The sequence below is a fragment of the Lithobates pipiens genome, unplaced genomic scaffold, assembly GCF_037356315.1.
Source record: "Lithobates pipiens isolate NorthernLeopardFrog02 unplaced genomic scaffold, aLitPip1_a1.2 Scaffold_19, whole genome shotgun sequence".
Taxonomy (NCBI): Eukaryota; Metazoa; Chordata; class Amphibia; order Anura; family Ranidae; genus Lithobates; species Lithobates pipiens.
The window spans coordinates 34,385,668-34,403,223 of NW_027507764.1; the positions used below are offsets into that span (position 1 = coordinate 34,385,668).

The 17,556-nt window shown below is 42.7% G+C and overlaps 1 protein-coding gene across 20 annotated transcripts in view; it reads right to left on the reverse strand.

The window, feature by feature from the left end:
- Window positions 1–17,556, reverse strand: part of OBSCN (obscurin, cytoskeletal calmodulin and titin-interacting RhoGEF) — a 705,115-nt gene that overhangs the window by 316,502 nt on the left and 371,057 nt on the right. For 17 of the 20 annotated variants that reach the window (XM_077490633.1, XM_077490622.1, XM_077490628.1 and 14 more), the window contains 4 exons: window positions 15,541–15,813; window positions 14,990–15,277; window positions 8,120–8,389; window positions 6,406–7,746 (listed from right to left, as the gene is read on the reverse strand). In XM_077490633.1, coding sequence (XP_077346759.1) covers window positions 6,406–7,746; window positions 8,120–8,389; window positions 14,990–15,277; window positions 15,541–15,813 — 2,172 coding nt within the window. The remainder of the gene's footprint in view (window positions 1–6,405; window positions 7,747–8,119; window positions 8,390–14,989; window positions 15,278–15,540; window positions 15,814–17,556) is intronic. The other 3 variants (XM_077490629.1, XM_077490632.1, XM_077490623.1) reach the window with 2 other exon arrangements.

The following is a 17,556-nucleotide window of genomic DNA, read 5'->3' on the forward strand; positions in this document are numbered from 1 at the left end:
GGACTCTGCCCAATGCGTTTCGTGAAAGATCACGTCATTGGGAGCATGTTTTTTTCATAAATGTTGAACACTTAATCCCTCACATTTTCCTTGGAGCGATCTACTAAGTTTCGTGATTGGACTGTATCACTTCTAATTGGATTGTAATATGCTTTAAAGCGGAGTTCCACCCAAAAATTGAACTTCCACCTTCAAGTGATGGTGACCCCCGGACATGCCACATTTGGCATGTAATTTTTTTTTTGGGGGGGGGGGGGGGAGCGGATACCATCTTTTTTAGAGGCATCCAGCTCCCACTTCCTCCCGGAGCTCCGCGGCGCCGGAAAGGATGTTCAAGTTTCCCCCCTCCCTCCCTGCAATCTTCTGGGGCACATCACAGGTCCCAGAAGATTTCCAGGCCATTCACAGCGCGCAGCACGGCTCGCGGAATGCGCAGTGTGCCGCCCACAGTTACAATGGCGGCGCCGCAAAGAAGAGGGGGAGAGGAGCGGGGCTTCGTCCGCCCCCCGCATCGCTGGACCGTGGGACAGGTGAGTGTCCGATTATTAAAAGTCAGCAGCTACACCTTTTTGTAGCTGGTGACTTTTAAATGGGTGGAACTCCACTTTAAGGGGGGCCTGTTTGGCCTTGTTTCTCCCTTAGTAGCTGGGTAATAGGAATCCTGTTTTCTGATTGGAAGGTATTGCTGTCTCAGCCCCTGTACACACGGTCGGAGATTTCGACAACCAAATCCGTTGGATTTTGTCCGTCGGATCTTGTCCGAAACTGTTGCATACACACGGTCGGACAAAGTTGTCGAAAAATCCGATCATTCAGAACGTGATGACATAATTTCGTTACGACTGGACTACGTTCAGGCTAGTAGCCAATAGCTTTGATGTAGGAATTTGATCTGAGCATGCGTGGTACTTTGTCCGATCAAAATTCTCTACACATGATCGGAGTATGTCCGATCGGACCAGTTGGTCGGGAAATATTTCCAACAAGTTGGAAATTTGGGTCTGACGGAGATTCCGACGGAATCAGTCCGATGCATACCACACACAGTCAGGTTATCCGACAACACGGTCCGATAGGACACATTCCGACGGATTCTCCGACCGTGTGTACAAGGGCTCAGACATATACAGTATATGAATATCTTGTTCCTACTAGATCACGGTACTTTTTTAATAAGTCTTAGAAGAGAAGAGGGACACCTCTGGCAAAAGAAATCAGAAACTGGAAGAGAAGTAGTAATTTTTGCTGAGTTCAAGATCAAAAAGTATTCATTTTTGGTGCAGGGGATGCCCAAAACCTGATTAGTGCAGACTTCTGGGAAAATCAGTGAGCCAATCACATAAGCAAAAAATTACTTTTCTGTGGGGGCGTTCTGTATACCATCTGTGTACAGAACGCCTCCAGGTGGTCGTATTGCATTTAACAGAAAATTACAGAGCTGCAGATTGAAAAGGAAAGGCTATTTTTAATAACTTCAATCACAAAAAGACTTGTGTCGCAACCACCAACTGTGAAAAGAGAGTTCCACATCCTTACCGCTCTTATAGTAGAAAAAACCCTTATGCCGCGTACACACGATCAGACTTTTTGACAGCAAAGGTCCGGCGGAACGGGTCCATCGGACAATTTGATCGTGTGTGGGCTCCATCGGACCTTTGCTTGCCAAAAATCCGGCGGACTTTAGAAATAGAACATGTTTTAAATTTTCCCACTGGAACTCCGTCGGACCGAGAAATCCGTTCATGTGTATGCTAGTCCGACGGACAAAAACCGACGTGAGGGCAGCTATTGGCTACTGGCTATGAACTTCCTTATTCTAGTTCGGTCGTACGTCATCACGTTCGAATCCGTCGGACTTTGGTGTGATTGTGTGTGGCCAAGTCCGTTCATTCGGAAAGTCCGTCGGAACTCCGCCGAAATTCCGTCGGAAAGACCGTCGGACCTAGTCCCTCGAAAAGTCTGGTCGTGTGTACGCGGCATTACACAGTTTAAGGTTGAACTGCTTCTTGTCCAAATTCATTGAGTGGCTACGAGTCTTCTTGAGTGAACTGAGACTGAATAGTTTCCTCCCTATTTTGGAGTCACCATTAAGATTTGTATATCGCTATCATATCTCCTCTCTGGTGTCTTTTCTCCAAGGAGAATAAGTTTAATGCTTGTTATCGTTCCTCATCATCCTTCAGTCCTCTTATTAGTTTTGTTGCCCTTCTCTGGATTCTCTCCAGTTCCAGCACATCCTTCCTGAGGACTGGTGAGCAGAACTGGAAGGCATACAAAACTTCAAATGTGGCCGAACACAAGTATTATAAATTGGCAGAATTATTGTTTTATCTTTGGAGTAAACTCCCTTTTCTTTGCATGCTAGTCTGCTGGCCGTGCTTGCTGCACCTTGGCATTGCATACTATTGCTGAGCTTGTGATCTACTAGAACCCCCAGATCTTTTTCCACCCTCGACCCCCCCCCCCCCCCAGAAGTTCTCCCCCTAGTGTAACTAACCTTCCTATTTTTAGCCCCAGAGTGCATTCCTTTATATTTCCCTACATTGTTTTGCCATGTGTTTGCTCACCCCTATGTTTTACCAAGGTCTTCCCATAGAGATGCTATATCCTGTTGTAAAGTTATTGTGCTGCTTAGCTTTATATTATTGGCAAAAACCGAGATTCTATTTATACTAGCCTCTATATAGTTTACAAACAAGTTAAAGCAGAGCTCCCCCCAAAAGGGGAAATTTCGCTTGCCCCCCCCCCCTCCACTGCCACATTTGGCACTTTTTGAGAGGGAGGGGGAAGCTAGTACCTGGTTTTGACAGGTACCCGCTCCCACTTCCGGCTCAGATCGTTGTGAACCTGCAAGGATTCACTACCTCTTTCCTTTACTTGAGATGCCGGTGCCTGCACCTGAAGCCGATTGAAGAATCGTCTCGGGTAAGGACATTGCTGGATCCCTGGACAGGTAAGTGTCCTTATATTAAAAGTCAGAAGCTACAGTGTTTGTATTTTGTTGAGCAGGAGTCTGGAGCTCCTCTTTAAACAGGATTAGTCCCAGAGACAGGACAGAGCCCTGGGGTACCCCACTTATAACCTCACTTGACTTATCTGCGTGAACCTCAACTGTTTGTTAAGATTCATGCCTTTCCCCCACCAGGCCACTTGATGTTAAATCTCTCACAGTCATTTTAAGTATTGTAACTGTTGTGGAAATTTTATGAAGACTGGGGCAGACAGACGCTGGTTGAGATCCGTCTGGTAGTGAAAAGCTCCTTGGGGATGTAGAGAAGTGTTTGCAGAGTGGAAATATGTCCGCCGGAGAAGGGCCCCTGTGCGATGCACAGAACGATCGTCTGGGGGGGGGGGGGGTGTGTTAGCTCTGAAAAGACATTATTGGTTTAGCGGATGTGCGCTTGTGTCACCCCTGTGTGCCCGATCAACACATTTGGGGGGGGGGTGGCGTGGTGTGCCCCTGAAGATAATCTCCCATTCACACTGGACGGTAGTATAATCCCAGTATGCATTGTTCTCTGAACAATGCAGAATAAGGATTCACACCAACGGTAAAAATTGGACTCTTTGGGTGCGTTATGGTCGGACAGCGTCCATGATTTCCAGCCACGTGGCTTCCATTATCTAGCAGAGGATGATAGCTTACAGAGACAGGGGGTGGGAAATCATACACGCTGCCCATGGCCAGACACACCCATAAGACTCCCCTAGTCATTGTTCATTGGCTGTTCTATAAACCCTCCTGTTTGAAGGAATGCCTGTGCTTGATTGGTCGATTGTGAAACCATGAGGCTCTATTTGTTATATGAATAAAGATTGCTCCGAGGTTCAGGTCAGAGGGTTCGAGCGATGGAGCTAAGATCATCAGGATGGTGATTATGTCTGTTTATATGGGGGAATGGGGGAGACACGGGTTGTTTTAAGATGCATTATACCAAAAGGCCCTCAATGTGCATATACGGCACTAATAATGTTTTCAGTACATGTTTTGCATTATTTCAAGTCCTGATTAGAATTAGCCTGCCTATGTAACGCCCCTTGTTACCATAAACGTACAATTATAATATTAATGTGATACCTACGTAATCATGTGTATAAAAACCTTCAAATGCGTCATAATAAAGGAGAACGGTTATTTGGAAAGATGCTGAGCGTATCTTTTGTGTCTGTTCCCTACTGCAGTAGTTATTATTAATTTGGAACCACTAATCAATATGAGGATAGGAGTTGCCTATCTATAAAATATCCATTTCAGGCGCTTAATAGCGCAAGAGTATAGTGGTTTTTCCACGACATAACAAATCAGAATTTTTTTATTTTTATGCCAAAAAAAAGTCCCCAAATATGGGAAAAGAAGAGGACTTTACTGGTACCAAGGGGAAACAGAATTTTAAAACACTTTATTTACAAAAAGTTAAGAAAACAATGCTAAAATTGGGGAATAGCATGTTATCCCATTGGTGACCCAAATGGTAACGTGCTATTCCCCAATTTTAACATTGTTTTCTTAACATTTTGTAAATAAAGTATTTTAATTCTGTCTTCCCTTGGTACCAGTAAAGTCCTCTTCTTTCCCCATATTTGGGGACTTTTTTGGCATACATACAGCAGGTAAAATAAGTACTGAACAGGTCACCATTTTTCTAGGTAAATATATTTCTAAAGGTGCCATTGATATGAAATTTTCACCACATGTCGATAACAACCCATGCAAGCCATACATACAAAGACGCCAAAACAAATAAGTTTGAAAATTAAGTTATGTGTAATAAAATGGAATGACACAGGGAAAAAATATTGAACACATGAAGGAAGGTAGGTCCAAAAAGGCATGGAAAGCCAAGACACCAGCTGAAATCTATCAGAAATTTGAAAGCAATCCTGCCCCTTGGCAGTGCAAATTAATATCAGCTGGTTCAGTCTCAACTGATGGCCTATAAAAAGGTGTCTCATTACCAAGAAACATCTCATGATGGGTAAAAGCAAAAAGCTCTCTCAAGACATTCACAACCTTATTGTTGCAAAACATACTTATGGCCTTGGTTACAGAAGGAGTTCTAAACTTCTGAATGTTCCAGTGAGCACTGTTGGGGCCATAATCCGGAAGTGGAAAGAACTTAAAGAGGGAGTCCACCCGAAAAAAAATTATTAAAAGCCAGCAGCTACAAATACTACAGCTGCTGACTTTTAATAAATGGACACTTACCTTTCCTGGAGTCCAGCGATGTCTGCAGCCGAGGCCGATCAATCGGCTCTCGGCTGCTGCCACCACCATTCTCGGTGATGGAATCACGAAGTGAAGCGTTGCGCATGCGGTAGAGGCATAGACAGAAGAGGCATAGACTCCGGTGGGAGTCTATGCACGGAAGTGGGTGCAAATACCCGTTTTAAAAAGGTATCTGCACCCCCCTCCCCCCTGAAAGGTGCCAACTGTGGCACCGGAGGTGGGGGAGGGTTCCGATGAGTGGAAGTTCCACTTTAGGGTGGAACTCCGCTTTAATTTCACTATAAACCACCCACAACCAGGTGCTCCTCGCAGGATTTCTGACAGAGGAGTGATAAGAATTATCAGAAGAGTTGTCCAAGAGCCAAGGACCACTTGTGGAGAGCTTCAGAAAGACCTGGAATTAGCAGATACAATTGTTTCAAAGAAAACAATAAGTAATGCTCTCAACCGCCATGGCCCGCCATATGCACGTTCACTCCGCAAGACTCCATTGCTGATGAAAAAGCATGTTGAAGCTCTTTTAAAGTTTTCTGCACAACATTTAGACAAGCCTGTGAAATACTGGGAGAATATAGTCTGGTCAGATGAAACCAAAACTGGATGCCACAATACATACCATGTTTGGAGGTCAAATGGCACATCACCCCAAAAACACCCCCCCATACCAACAGTGAAGTTTGGAGGTGGAGACATGGTACGGGGCTGTTTTTTAGCATACGGTACTAGGAAATCTTGTGATAGAAGAAGGAATGAATGGAAAAATATATCAAGACATTCTTGACAAATATCTGCTGCCATTTACCAGGATGATGAAGATGAAACGAGGGTGGACATTTCAGCAAGACAAGCTGTCATTACCAACAAAGGATTTTGTTTGAAGCATTAAATGTATTTCAGTTAGCGAGTTACTTTTTCCCTGTGTTATTCCATTTTATTACACATAACTTAATTTCTGAACTTATTTGTTTTGGCATCTTTGTATGTGTGGATTGCATGGGATGTTAATGACATGTAGTGAAAAGTTCATGTCAATAGCACCTTTAGAAATATATCTACCTAGAAAAATGTTGACGCGTTCAATACCTATTTTACCCGCTGTATATATGGAATGTGGTACTTATTTAGGCAGCAATATCCTCCCATTTTTTTTATTTTAGATAAAAACATACTCTTCTAACCTGTGTCTGTTGTCATTAAAGTCATCTGCTGCTTGGCCTGAAGGCGTTGCTGCTCTGTAGCCCCCGTTTCGATCTTCATTATCCGTAGCTCAGTCTTTTTCGGGCCTTGGTCAAGAATGTCAATCTTCACTTGGAAACCCATGGCAGAAAACATTTCTCTGAACCTTGTGGCAGCGACTGTAGCTTCAGACAAAATATCAAATTTGATGTAGATGTATTTGTCATCCTCTCGGTAGGTCTGGTGGTCAATGGGAGGCATTTCTCCCTCATCGGCACTCACAAAAATTTCTTCTTCCACGTCAGATATTTCTAGAGAAGATTTTGTTTTAAATATCTTATGCAGTCTCCGTCCTGCTTTTCGGAAGGCGTCGTCTAACTCACTTCCAGAAGAGCTCTCTGTCTCGCTGTCGGTAGTATGACTACGCTTGGCCGGAATGTGTATTGGCCTATGTGGGATGTCTTGTACACCACCCCCCACCACCAGTTTTGCACTGTGGGTCACTGCTCCAAATTTGTTTGATGCTTCACATGTATATTCTCCAGTGTCCTGGAGTTCTACAGCAGTGATAATTAAGGAGCAAGTTCCATCACTGTAGTTGTCAATATGATAATGGCGTCCATCCAAAAGTTCCTCGCCATCCTTCAACCAACGAGCTGTAACATCAGTTTTGCTGATGGCAACACATTCAAGCTGGACAGTTCCACCCGGTTCAACTGAAAGATCTTTGAAGGTCTCTGTAAACAAAGGGCATTCTTGTTGTTTGATGACCTTCCGTGCTTTGTATCCCTTGAAGGCAGCTTGAATTTTTGTTGCTGCTTTCTCCAGTTCGGGATCATCATCCAACATCTCGAGTTCTTCTGGGGGTTCTGGTTTCTTAACCTCCTTGACTTCAGTGGTGGCAGCCTCAAAATGTTTAAAGAATTTTTTTGTAGATATTGTCTGAACTTTAGCTCCATATGTAATAGTGGAATGGCCAGCTTTTTTAAGATAGGACACGAGGGACGGCGTTCCAGCGCGGGACTCATCGTCCGAACTTGTAAGAGAGAAATCAGCCTCGCTGGTTTTAGCCACATCTTCTGAGGTATAGCCTGAAAAATCGGACTTTTTCTTGCGTTTATCATCTTCTTCTGGAACCTCAGAGATGGAATCCAAAGTGGGCTCCTTACTCATTCTTCTCTTTTTAGCTAATGCCTCCCACAGTAAATGGAGATCGCCTTCTTGTGCGGCTTCAGGGGGCAAATTCGGCTGAGTGCTCTCTTCGTCTGCAACTCCAAGACTGGACTGTTCGTGGGCCACAGTAAAAGCCTCCTGTACTGTGATCAGTTCCGTGATGGATCGAACTGAGTAAAACAGAAAAAAGTTGCAAAGAAATTTACGTTAAATTCATGTTAAATGTATAAATAAAAAAAAAACACTATGTTAATAGCGGTTGGAAACAAAACACCAGCTCCAAATTTTGTATTTTAAGAAGGATTAGACCCTGTGTTAGTCTTTCATTGACTCATTTAAAATGTAGGCAAAAACCCAACAAGGAATTTTCCCATTCTCTTTATTTTGGGCTGTTAAATTAATACTTGAAAGGTTTTTCATCCTCAGTGGAACACACCGAATGGGGGACATAGATGCCGGAGTGAAGACCCTAAAATTAGTTTAGGTCTACATTCAGTCTATGTTTGCTTAAAAAGCATGCACTCCATAAGTAAAATTCCTTACTTCCTAAAGAGACAGTTGCAGAAGTTTTAACCCCCGATGAGGTCACACAAGAATACCCGCCCTGGTCATTTGCAGAGACATTATGAATGATTAGGATTTGTTTTCTGCCTTCAGAAAAACATTCGTATTTCTTCCCTGGATGGAGTGGTTCATCCTCTTTCATCCAGGTGATGTCCCGCGTTTCATTGGAAAGTTCACACTCCAGGCGAAGACTCTCACCCTCCCTTGCAGTTTTGTCTTCCAGCTGCTGTTTTACAATGACGGGATGCTCTGCAATGGAACCACACAGAGTTAGAAAGGCTACAAAACCAGTTAACGTAATTGTAAACCCCTATCCAGAAAATGAAAGAGCAAAATGAAGCATCTAATTTCTGCATGAGCTAAAAAGAAATGATGTACATGCTGCAAATAAAGTTTGCAATATAAAATTCTTAAAAAAAAAAAAAAGGAATTATTAGTGGATGATTCCTGATGAAGTCATATCTGACAAAACGCGTAGGGAGGAGTCACTCACACATGCTACCGCACATGCGCGGCCGAGTGTCAGCCATTTTGGTTACCAGAGAAAGACCTATCTTCGTCTCTGGCATTTTTGTACATGCTGTTTGTAATCTACACAAATGTAAGTGCAATTGCTTTTAATAAATCATGGTGGTTTACATTATTACATTATGCTGATCCCTTACTTTGCATATCCTATGATTTACTGTGAGACATTTAGCAACTACTGACCCAATATCACCACATGTCTTCCACATTAAACTTAAAATTATTGTAAAGTCCGAAGGTATTTTCTTTTAATGCATTCTATGCATTAAGATAAAAAGCCTTCTGTGTGCAGGAGCCTCCCTCAGAGCCTCCCCCCTAATACTTACCTGAGGTCCCTCCAGATGCAGCGATGTTGCAGGAATGTCTCGGCTGCCCGGGACTCCCCTCCTCATTGGCTGAGACAGCAGTGATGCGCCACTGGCTCCCGCTGCTGTCAATAAAAATCAGTCAGCCAATCAGGAGAGAAAGGTGGCGGGCCGGGCCGTGGCTCCGTGTCTGAATGGACACAGGGAGCTGTGGCTTAGCTCGGGTGCCCCCATAGCAAGCTGCTTGCTGTGGGGGCACTGAACAGGAGGGGGGAGGGACCAAGAGCTCTTACCAGGGACCCGAGATGTGGAGGATCTGGGCTGCTCTGTGCAAAACCTTTACACAGAGCAGGTAAGTATAACATGTTCGTTATTTTTAACTTAAAAAAAAAGAGACTTTACAATCACTTTAAACTGGACCTTCACCCATAAAATGACATCCTGTGCTGCCCTGCCTCCTCCCTCCTCCATTTACCATTGGGCATATATTTTTTTTTTACAACATACTTTTTTTGTGCTGCTAAGTTTCATTGCCGCTTTTCTTGCAAGATGCTCTCCAGACTCGGATCCCAGTTTCCTGACCCTACACGGAAACGCAGAACCCTGTCAGGACCCAGATCTGAAACTGCAACCTCTGCTATGTCTGACGGTGTCTCTCCTGAGCCACTTGAGATGCTGGACAGCTCCCTGGACAATTGGGCCTTGAACCTTGTTTCTGGTGAACCTTTAACTCTTTGCTCCTCCCATGAACTTCCTATTTAAAATGGTTCTAAAGCCTAAACATTTTTTACCTTAATGAGCCGATTCAGCGCCGTGCACCTCTTCTCTCCCCTCACTTCCAGGTCTCTCTGGCTTTGCTGGGGCACCAGGAGCCAATGGCTCCCGGTTCTGTCAATCAAAGCCAGTGCCGAAAGTGCCAGCGGGGGACCCGAGAAGAGGAGGTTCGTGGCCAATTCCATTGCACAGAGCAGGCAAGTATAGACATGTTTGTTATTTTAAAAACAATAAAAAATTACCTTTACAATCACTTTAAGCCATGCCTTTGCACTTCATGTTTGCCAGATTATTGTGCTCTCTCCAGCCAATATCTCGCTTTTGTCACTCCTGCTGCTGTCTGTATCTCCACTACTACTCGTTACTGACCTTTGGCTTGTTGCTTGACTACACTTTTGCCTGATCCGAACCTACATCCACTTTTTACCAACCATTGGCTTATTCCTCGACTACATCTCCCCTTGATCCCAACCTGCAACCACTTGTTACCGATCTTTAGCTCGTTTACTGACTAGCCAAAGTCTGCTTGCTATATTTGCTACTGGCCCCTGGCTTGCTCACCTCCTGATGGGGCAATCCTGAGGACCATGACCTAGTACTAACACGCAGCAAAACCCATCTCCACCATCAGGAACATGGTGAACCCCGGTTAGTGCTAAGACCCTACTCCTTGGGTGAGCCCATCTACCAAGGTAACCTGCTTGTGTTCTCATCTTGTTGGTTGGTGGGAGGGTCTCTGCTGCTATAGCTATTGGTCTCTGACCCTGACCCCAGACTTTGACAGCATCTGCACATGTACAATAATGACGGCATTGGAGGAGAGACTGTCCAGAGTGGACTGAAGTTACACTTTAAGCTGGCCATACACTAGTACATTTTTGAACAAACATTCATACAACATTTTTTAGTACATTCGATGACTTGATTAGCATCATTTGAAAGTGCTTCAAAATTTCCTTTTCTTTTAACATTCCTTTTTAGAGTGAATGGAAATTCCCAAATGTAAACCACACACATTGTTATAAATTTGTGTGAAATATTTTTTCCATCTTGCTCCTTAAAATTTTCTTGGCACTATGGTTGAAAACAAACATCAATTTGACTCCACTAACAAAAAGAACATCGAACAAACGTTCATTAAAAACAAAAAGTTTAAAATCAAATTCTACAAGTGTATAGCCAGCTTTAGTTAAAAATTGAATTTCTGGTTAGAAAATGTATGAATCACAGTAAGCAGGCCGCCCAAAGAAGCTAAGCCAGGAAAATTCAGTAAATATAGGAACAGAACAGTCAGGAACATGACTGTCCAAAATCCAGACTCTATTAACAGCAGTACTGTAAGCCCCATTGCTGTACCACCCCATTTAGGTTTGGATTTTGGGCTTAGGTGTTACTGATAATAGGCAAGCTGCCCAAAAATGTGTGCCATGAGAAGTGACTTTCTTGACTCCTTTTTGGCCTATACAACAAAGTAGGAACCAAGGCATGGATGGTGCGATTTTGTTCTCTGGAACCACAGGTTTTTTTCTTTTTTATTTGATTTATTAATTTGTTTATTTTTATATTTATTTTATTTTTTTGGTGTTGCATTAAAAAAGTACAGGATTGAAAAAAAAGAAACTTTACTACATTTTTAAATACTTTTCCAAATACTTTGCACCAGAATTATAATTTTAGTGCCACTTTGAACAGGACAAATTATAGAATAAAATGTATATCTTTATCTACAGTAGATATATATATATATATATATATATATATATATATATATATATATATATACATATATACATATATACTATATTACCAAACGTATTGGGACGTTTGCCTCTAAACACACATGAACTTTAATGGCATCCCAGTCTTAGTCCGTAGGGTTCAATATTGAGCTGGCACGCCCTTTGCAGCTATAACAGCTTCACCTCTTCTAAGAAGACTTCCACAAGCTTTAGGAGTGTTTCTATTGAAATGTTTGACCATTCTTCCAGAAGCACATTTGTGAGGTCAGGCACTGATGTTGGACAAGAAGGCCTGGCTCCACTCTAATTCATCCCAAAGGTGTTCTATCAGGTTGAGGTCAGGCCAGCCAAGTTCCTCCATCCCAAACTCGCTCATCCATGTCTTAATGGACCTTGTTTGTGCACTGGTGGACATGTTGAAACGGGAAGAGGCCATCTCCAAACTGTTCCCACAAAGTTAGGAGCATTACATTGTCCAAAATGTCTTGGTATGCTGATGCCTTAAGAGTTCCCTTCACTGGAACTAACAGGCCAACCCCAACCCCTGAAAAAACAACCCCCCACACCATAATCTCCCCCTCCACCAAATGATTTGGACCAGTGCACAAAGCAAGGTCCATAAAACATGGATGAGCGAGTTTGGGGTGGATGAACTTGACGGTCCTACACAGAGTCCTGACCTCAACCCAATAGAACACCTTTGGGGTGAATTAGAGCGGAGACTGCGAGCCAGGCCTTCTAATCCACATCAATGCTTGACCCCACAAATGTGCTTCTGGTTCTGGAAGAATGGTCAAACATTCCCATAGACACACTCCTAAACCTTGAACCCTACGGACTAAGCCCTTGTACACACGATCAGAGATTCAGACGGAATGTGTCCGATCGGAGCATTTTTGTCGGATATTCCGACTGCGTGTGGTCTGCATCAGACTGTTTCCGTCGGAATATCCGTCGGACCAAATTTTCCAACTTGCCGGAAATATTTTCCGCCAAAATGCTCCGATCGGACATACTCCAATCATGTGTAGAGAATTCAGATCGAACAAAGTGCCACGCATGCTCAGATCAAATTCCTACATCAAAGCTATTGGCTACTAGCCTGAACGTAGTCCCATCGTAACTAAATAACGTCATCACGTTCTGAACGATCGGATTTTCCGACAACTTCATCCGACCGTGTGTATGCAACAGTTTCGGACACAATCCGTCAGACAAAATCCGACAGATTTGGTTGTCGGAATCTCCGACCGTGTGTACAAGGGCTAAGACTGGGATGTCATTAAAGTTCATGTGTGTGTGTAAAAGTAGGCATCCCAATACTTTTGGTAATGTAGTGTATTTTTTTTTACTGATACTGATCAAAGTAGAAAAAAAGTGAATTTTTATAAATTGTTACTTTTTTGCCTATGGATTGCATAAAAAATAAAATCCTTTTTGCAAGACAGTATCACCAAAATAAATTCTTGTTTATCATAAATAAACAATATACAGTATGTATTACATTGTTATCTTAGGTAATTATTACAAATTTATTGCTGAATAAACAGGCCCATAGCAGAAATATAAAAATTGCTCTGGTCGGTACGTGGTGAACTGGTTAAAGCAACAATGGGTAAACAAAATAAAGCTCAAAAACAATGTTGCCTAAAAGCCATGCAGATCAGATATTTCATTTAGGTCAATCTTTGCACTAAATTACGTCAATGTTATTTGCATTCATTGCCCTGTATCAAAGAGGTAAGGCTAACCTTTGTTGCAATTATTTAGTACAAATGTAGACCTAAATGCCAGGTTAGGGTATGTGCAGATAGACAGTTTAAAGAGAGGGTTCATCATTGGTGTGTATGCTTTGGAGAACACTTCCTGATCCGCTTGAGCACTGTGCTTGTTATAGTATATCTAAAGCCAGTTCTCATTTTTGTATAGTAAGATATATATATATAGAGTAAGGAATGTTTAAAACCCCCATTAGGTTTTTTCTTTTTTTTTTTGCTCTGTGTTCCTTTAGGGAGACTTGTTCATAACAAGACAAGAGAGGAAATGTATCTGAAGTAGGATGATATCCTCTCTTTGACAGTTGTCAATAGAACAGGTCTTGTCTTTGGAAGATTTCCCTTCTATCCTCATAGACAACATGTTACTTTTGATCTTCCATCATTTTCTGTCCCAGGGACAATGGCCAACAGGACAATGGGTGAATATTCCCAGCAAAGACAAAGACAGTAACAAAAACCTCAGAAAATGGATTTACAACTGATTTGGTTCCTCATTGTGAAGGTGAGTCTATAGTGAACTCTCTAACACAAGAGGACCCACAGGCATCTCTGATAATCAATGGAAGGTTTCAGGAGAATAAAAGGAAGATATAAACACCATACCAAATATATATCCAAGTATATTTATTTCAACGTGGAATTCCAAAGATGCCATCTTGTTGAAGTTGTTATACAACTCAACTCAACTTTTGGGTTCCTCCAAAAGTTGCAAGGGGTTCCTTGAGCTGTGGTAATAGACTTACCATCTGATGGTGCCTTGATATTTCAAAGTCCACCACCACTTAGAGCCAGTAGCATGACACAATCTTTTTAGCTGAGTCTAAGCGTGACATGCTAATCACACTGTATGGCACCACCAATGTAAGGGGCTTTTTCTGATTGACCCCCCATGGAGTAGTCTTAGTAGAGGTTCCCTGTGAGCTGACCATTATTTCAAGGGCTCCTCTGGGGTAAAAAAGAAAGGCCAGTTAAATGTTAAATTTTTGGTTTAGTTGGACTCTATTCTCAAATAAATGTAAATATATTAACCCCTATTATGCATTAAGGGCCCAACTAAACCAGCTATTTAAGCCCTGAAGATGGGCTGTTGAACTTTTGTGATAATATAAAGATACTTGCGCATGATATACCTATACCTTTGTAAGGTGTTTTATTCTACGTATACCTTCCAGCAATAAATACCTGTGAGGAGATCTAAACCTTCTTTACACTATACAAAACGTTACTTTGCTTTAGATATGCTAAAGTCTTGGTGACACATTCTACTGTCTGTTAGTAACATGACTGTACATGTATCATTTTAGCTGCTTGGAATTTGCACTGTTGCATCCTTTTTCTAGGGATTGATAGTTCAAGGGACAGCCATGTTTCTTGGGTAGTTCAAGAGAAGATGTTCACAAATGCTACTTATGTCTTAACACTCCAGCTGTACATACCCTTAGTAAGTATTGTCCAGTTTTGTGTCTGCCAAGTGGCCCCACCAGTCGTGCTGCTTTGCATTTGACTAACTCTACAGTGAAGCATGGGCCAGTGAAAGCAACATAGAGAAGATCACATCTAGACAAACAGCATATGACTTTTAAGAAGAAATATACACATATTTCATAATGCATTTTCAGCTTTATTTTTTTTCGGCCCAGGGCATCAATGAATCAAACAAAAGCCATGCGAGTGAATATCTACACAGCTTTCTAAAGCTCACGGTGCGAGGCCACAGGTTCTCACCTAGCTGGACTGTTTGAGGTAAGTGAACCGGTTCCCCAACACCCAGCTTGTTTATGGAGGAAATTCTGAAACGATAAGGCTTGCCTGGTTTCAGGTTTTGCACAACATATTCCATACTTTGAATGATTTCCATGTTGCACTGCTGCCAATCACCACCAGGCGATTTCATCTCAACATTGTATCCAGTAATCGGAGAGCCACCATCGCTCAAGGGGGTGAACCATGACAGAGTCACGGACTGGCTGGTCTTACTTACAATCTCCGGCTCTTCTGGGGGGTCGGGAAGGGCTAAAGGCACAACATACACCCGATAAGACACATTTTTCAAGGAAGTCATGAGTGAAGAAATCATCTAAGTGAAATGGACCATGCTTTACTAAAATGGATGATCAAAACACTGACAACAACTAACGGTTGTATGACTTAAGGATGCAAAATAAGGCCTTCAGTGATGAAGTGTTGATGGAATAGACATGTTTTGAGCAATGTGGACATTTAAAAATATTTTTTTTTTTATGATTTGATATAAGAGTGCTGAGAAACCTTCTTACCTAGAATGGCCAACTTGGCAGACGCAACTACATCTCTTGAAGCAAAAGCCACTTCTCCGGAGTGATGTAGCTGGGCATCGTTAAGAATTAGTCGGTACTGGTTGCCCTCCACGTGCATGGACCAGTTCTCATCTGGCTGAATAGGCAATCCGTTAAAGTACCAAGAGACTTCATTTACTGGCACGGCTTCACTTAATACACAAGTAAATGTCGCCTTTTCACCAGCAGTCACCTTAGCGTCAGCCGGAGGATTCACAACTTCCAGGCGCCAACCTGGAGTCAAACACATAGGTTGTAGTATTCTTGACGTCAATGTCACCTGAGAAATTCTACTAAATTTTAACTTCAAAGGAATAAAAAGCCTTAAAGGGGATGTATTGTGAACATATTTTCTGAAATGCATCAGGTTCTTTCACCGCACCAACAAACTTTCATCACCATATGTTTGTTACTTGTGCAGTTTTGAGGTGATATTTTTTGTATGATACCAGGAATATTGTTGTTTAGCATCTTCTTATACACTCACCGACCACTTTATTAGGTACACCTGTTCAAATGCTTAGTAACACAAATTGCTAATCAGCCAATTACATGGCAGCAACTCAATGCATTTAGGCATCTAGACGTAGGGAAGACAACTTGCTGAAGTTCAAACTGAGCATCAGAAAGGGGAAGAAAGGGGCTTTAAGTGACTTTGAACATGGCATGGATGTTGGTGCCAGACGGGCTGGTCTGAGTATTTCAAAAAACTGCTGATCTACTGGGATTTTCACACACAACCATCTCTCGGGTTTACAGAGAATGGTCCGAAAAAGAGAAAATATCCAGTGAGCGGCAGTTGTGTGGAGGAAAATGTCTTGTTGATGTCAGAGGTCAGAGGAGAATGGACAGACTGGTTCCAGATGATAGAAAGGCAACAGTAACTCAAATAACCACTCGTTACGCCCAAGTTATGCAGAATACCATCTCTGAATGCGCAACACATCAAACCTTGAAGCAGATGGGCTAAAGCAGCAGAAGACCACACCGGGTGCCACTGCTGTCAGCTAAGAACAGGAAACAATTTGCACAGGCTCACCAAAATTGTACACTAGAAGATTGGAAAAACATTGCCTGGTCTGATGAGTCTGGATTTCACCTGTGAAATTCAGATGGCGGGGTCAGAATTTGGCATAAACATAAAAGCATGGATCCCTATCCATCCTGCTTTAATTTTAAATCCCTGGACTGGTAAAGCGGCGATCCGATGTCTCCTAGCGGGTGATTGCCGGCTTCAGATACAGCGGGACTGGGGGGGGGGGGTGTGGAGGGGGTCCAGTGTATGTACACCTAGTATCAACAGTACGGGCTGGTGGTGGTGTAATGGTGTGGGGGATATTTTGTTGGCACCCTTTTGCTCCTTAGTACCAATTGAGCATTGCTTAAACACCATGGACTACCTGAGCAGTGTTGCTGACCATGTCTATCTTCTTATGACTGCAGTGTCCCCATCTTCTGATGGCTCCTTCCAGCAGGATAATGCTCCATGTCACAAAGCTCCAATCATCTCACCACCGGACAATGAGGTCCCTGTCCTCCAATTGCCACACTCACCACACCTCATTCAATAGAGCACCTTTGGGATGTGGTGGAATGGGGATATTGGCATCATGGATGTGCAGTTGACAAATATGCAGCAACCGTGTGATGCTATCATGTCACTATGGACCAAAATCTCTCAGGAATGTTTCCAACACCTTGTTGAACCTATGCCATGAAGAATGAAGGCAAAAGGGGGTCAAAACCGGGACTAGCAAGGAGGAACTAATAAAGTAGCTGGTGAGTGTATATATAGCCATATACTGTATAGTTTTTATGAAATCAGGTTTTTGATTTTGTTAAATAAAGATTCAGATGACATTTTTCCATTTGTATTGGGTTGCCTCTTATGCCACGTACACACGACTGAATTGTCTGGTGGACTTAGTCCACTGGACCGCATTATGCCGGACAATTCAATCGTGTGTGGGCTCCAGC